This window comes from Triticum dicoccoides, unplaced genomic scaffold (assembly GCF_002162155.2).
Source record: "Triticum dicoccoides isolate Atlit2015 ecotype Zavitan unplaced genomic scaffold, WEW_v2.0 scaffold173739, whole genome shotgun sequence".
Lineage (NCBI taxonomy): Eukaryota > Viridiplantae > Streptophyta > Magnoliopsida > Poales > Poaceae > Triticum > Triticum dicoccoides.
In genome coordinates this window covers 1,053-5,040 of record NW_021222702.1, presented here as the reverse complement: position 1 = coordinate 5,040, position 3,988 = coordinate 1,053, and the positions used below count along the sequence as shown (strand labels likewise).

At 38.1% G+C, this 3,988-nt stretch overlaps 1 protein-coding gene across 1 annotated transcript; it reads right to left on the bottom strand.

Moving 5' to 3' along the window:
* Positions 1 to 1,207: 1,207 nt before the first annotated feature.
* LOC119344567 (transcription initiation factor TFIID subunit 5-like) lies at positions 1,208 to 3,268 on the bottom strand. Its single transcript, XM_037614961.1, has 6 exons — positions 3,210 to 3,268; positions 2,576 to 2,663; positions 2,371 to 2,480; positions 2,043 to 2,144; positions 1,639 to 1,793; positions 1,208 to 1,322 (listed from the first exon to the last, which is right to left on the bottom strand). Exons 1-6 carry the CDS (start codon positions 3,261 to 3,263, stop codon positions 1,208 to 1,210), a joined length of 624 nt encoding a protein of 207 aa, XP_037470858.1. The 5' UTR covers positions 3,264 to 3,268.
* Between the last annotated feature and the right edge of the window lie 720 nt (positions 3,269 to 3,988).

Below are 3,988 nucleotides of genomic sequence, written 5' to 3'. Positions count from 1 at the left end.
TGAAATCAGGCCACTATTAGAACTTCAGAAGAGTTTACGAAAAACTACTGAACTGATTGATTGTTGGGCATCGACATTGATTGTAACAACAGATCTAAGCATCATTCAAATAAAAACTACTGAAAAATAAACTAACTAATCAAATGTTTTGGCCTGAACTAGGCAGTCAAGACACACCATGAAGAAAGAACTCAAATGTTGTTTTCACAACGACGACAGAGAAAGGATTTGTTCACATACTTGGACATCCCAAACTGGGTAATTGTGTCCTTTATAACAAACAAGATTGGCATTCAGCTTGGTACTCCACAGCCGAACTGTAACAAATATATAAAAAATAAACAAACTGTTAGTTTGATTAAATAAATGAACAAGGAAATGAATGGTACGTACAAAATAAGCATAATGTAAGTGGTGCTTTACTTGTTGAATCTGAAGATGATGACAGGAGAAAATTTCCAAATGGACTAAAGGCAGCGGAATAAACTGGTCCAGAATGACCTTGGAATAATGTATAAGGTCTTTTCCCCTCAGATGTTGATGACAAGCGCTCGTCCTGTGAAGATCCATTCTCTCCTTGTGAACTAGCTGAGAGTCCAAATTTGCCCAATCAGCAAATACCATCAAGATAGAAATAATAAATGTTCTATGATTATTCTGACATTCTGGACAGGTTCCAGTCAAATGCTGCAACGCTGTTAAAATATTATAGCATGTCCGGCAAGTAGGTCGAAAAGACATTTTTTGCATTGTCCAAGACATGCATCAGTGCTGCAACACTACCTTAAACTTCTAGGTCATAACTTAAACTGAATGAAATAAACTAGAATCCTTAGAACAAAAGGCAAACATGACCAAAATCAGGTGCGCAGTTACAGAAGCATTTCACAATATCACAGTGGAACAAAAAAATCAGCAATATGTAGTGTAGAACGACAAACATGTTTTGGCTGATTGACCAATCTTTGCCATATCCCAAACCTAGTGAACAAGGAAGCTTTACTAGTTAATGTAGTGATCACATGAAAAACAAACTATCACCTAAAGGGACTAACCTTTACTGATGAGTCTGAGAACCCACCAACAACCAGTGATCCATCGTTTGAGATCGATGAGCAGTTTAATCTGCATTCCACAGGATAATGTTTTCAAACGAAAGTATGCACAGTTGCACACTGAAACAGTTGATACTAAATTACAGCTAAGCTTACCCGTTATGTGTATTAAGGAATGTGTAGAAGCTAACAGATGGCAATGCCAAGTAATTCAATTGTGCACGGTTTCGCAGGTCCTCAAGAATTGATTGTTCAACTTCAACAGGCCTGAAACAAAGGAGTAATTTTTCAGGCTTGCAAACGCAAGGCTGACACTTGACAGATAAAAAAGTAGACAAGTGAGTATTTTCTGCAAAATGGAAAAAAGAACAATATTTGGTTCTCCTGAACCTTGTAAGATAACTTTTCCAAGGGACCCCCCATAAAACCACTCAGCCTTTATTTTAGGTTCCAAGTCAGGCTCAAGCGCATGACACACATGTCTAGAGTATGGACCCACATTCAGTTATAGGAATGGAATTTATTTTCAAAGGCTACAGTTGAGAAATTATTTAGAACTTTAGATAAGAGAATAATTTTTTACGTCGCTGGAAGGGTTAGCTCCGGTTTCACACGAGGTGCCGCAGAAATCATGCTTGTTTCGGATTTGGTATTTTTCCCTGTCGCCCCAACAAGCTTATCCTTTTTGAGCTTTTTGTTAAGAGGACCACCCTGCTTTCCACCTTCTGAGGATTTTTTCTGTAGCAAAAACAATAAGAAATAATGAAAGATCAAACGTGCCTAACAAACAAGGGCATATGGTAGTGGAACCAAGCAATGAACAGCAGCATTCCTGTTCTCAAGATAACAACAGAAAAAGAGAAGAACAAAAACATGCTGCTGCGTGCTGACAAAAAAGGAATGTCCAGGTTTCAGTGGCAGAGAACATAACAAACACAACTCAAACACAATATAACAAGGGTCCCATACTACGAGAGAGTATCTTGCCTTGTTATTATCTTCTGCATCTGCATCCTTGCTTTCTGCTTCAGCTCTATCAGAATCTGAGAGTGCTTTCTCCATACGCTCCTCAACTGAATCTTCAAGCAACTGCATACCATAATTTAATTTTAACAATAACACTTGCCAAAGGATAACGCAGAATAAATAGAAAACTGAAAAAATTGCTCTCACGGAAGAGGTTTATTTGGGAAGTGGCAAAAACAGTGCTACTTGAGGGGTTTTTTTTCCTGTTTGATCGGCATTATTAACCATTTTGATAGAATAGATAATAGGTAACAAACACATTGATCACCTGATGTGCTAAGTAACATACCCCCCAATGCACTTCCTTCTGATTTATCTGTTTTGCCAAGTCCTTACTGGTTCCAACTAGAGAAACAACATCCGCATCATCAGAAATCAATGAAGGTTGCCCAGCGGATACTGCCAATATAGCACAGAGACAAGTGGTGGAAAAGATTTGAGAAGTGAGGGTAAGTAAAATGGGTGATATAATCTCAACAGAGTGGGAACTGTACCTTCAAAAATTATCCTTTCATTGATTATTCCAAGCATCACAAGAGCTTGTGTTTTCTGGAGATACTGGAGAAGTAATTCATATGAATACTGCAATGAAACACAAGGTAGAAACTTTATACATAGCAGTTGACTTACTTTTTTGGAAAACATTGCAGCAAAGGAAAAATGTGAGATCATGATATAATATATCATGCAACAAGTTGCCAATTGAACTAAAAATCACCATTTGTAATGTGCATCGCCAGCACCATCTGAGAAAAACTGATCTAGATGCGCTTTGTGTCCCATATTTGACACTAGCATTGAGTATATGTATTATACTATCATGATGATGTATTGTCTACTCTTATTAGCAACAAGTTGCCCATTATTCAGGAAGAAGATGTAAGAACAGAACTAGATTGTGTTTGTTTCCCTTGGTCTTATCAACACTTACAAAATAAGCAAGGGAAAACGTACGTGAGAATATATCATCTCAACTTCTAAAGCTATTGTCACAACAACGGATATGCATTCAGTGGAACGTTGTATCTTTGTGCATTGATTTAACTCACAAAGGATGACCTAACCATACTATCGTAGTTGCAACAAAGAGATGGAATGCAAGTATAGAAGAACTTGGCGCAATACTACCTCACATAATTTAATTCTGAATTTATTTTCCCTTAAAGATCGGGCCAGATCCATTTCCTGAAAATTATAGCAGTCAGAACAATAAGTGCATGTTTTGTGTCTTCATGGGTGTGCTTGTTGTGTTGTTGGGCACGATCGAAAGGTTGAAGAGACTAAGGTTATAATGGCCGCGGGAATTAAAGGGAATTGTAGCACACCTTGTATTAGTCCAGAGAATTGTATGCCCATGATCTTAGCTTATTGTAGCCATCATAGTATCGTGCACGTGTTGGAAATATGCCCTAGAGGCAATAATAAATTGGTTATTATTATATTTCCTTGTTCATGATAATTGCCTATTGTTCATGCTATAATTGTATTAACCGGAAACCGTAATACATGTGTGAATACATAGATCGTAATATGTCCCTAGTAAGCCTCTAGTTGACTAACTCGTTGATCAATAGATGGTCATTGTTTCCTGACCATGGACATTGGATGTCATTGATAACGAGATGACATCATTGGGAGAATGATGTGATGGACAAGACCCAATCTTAAGCGTAGCACAAGATCGCGTAGTTTGTTTGCTAGAGCTTTTCTAATGTCAAGTATCGTTTCCTTAGACCATGAGATTGTGCAACTCCGGATACCGTAGGAATTCTTTGGGTGTATCAAACGTTACAACGTAACTGGGTGACTATAAAGGTGCACTACAGGTATCTCCGAAAGTGTCTGTTGGGTTGGCACGAATCGAGACTGGGATTTGTCAATCTGTGTGACGGAGAGGTATCTCTGGG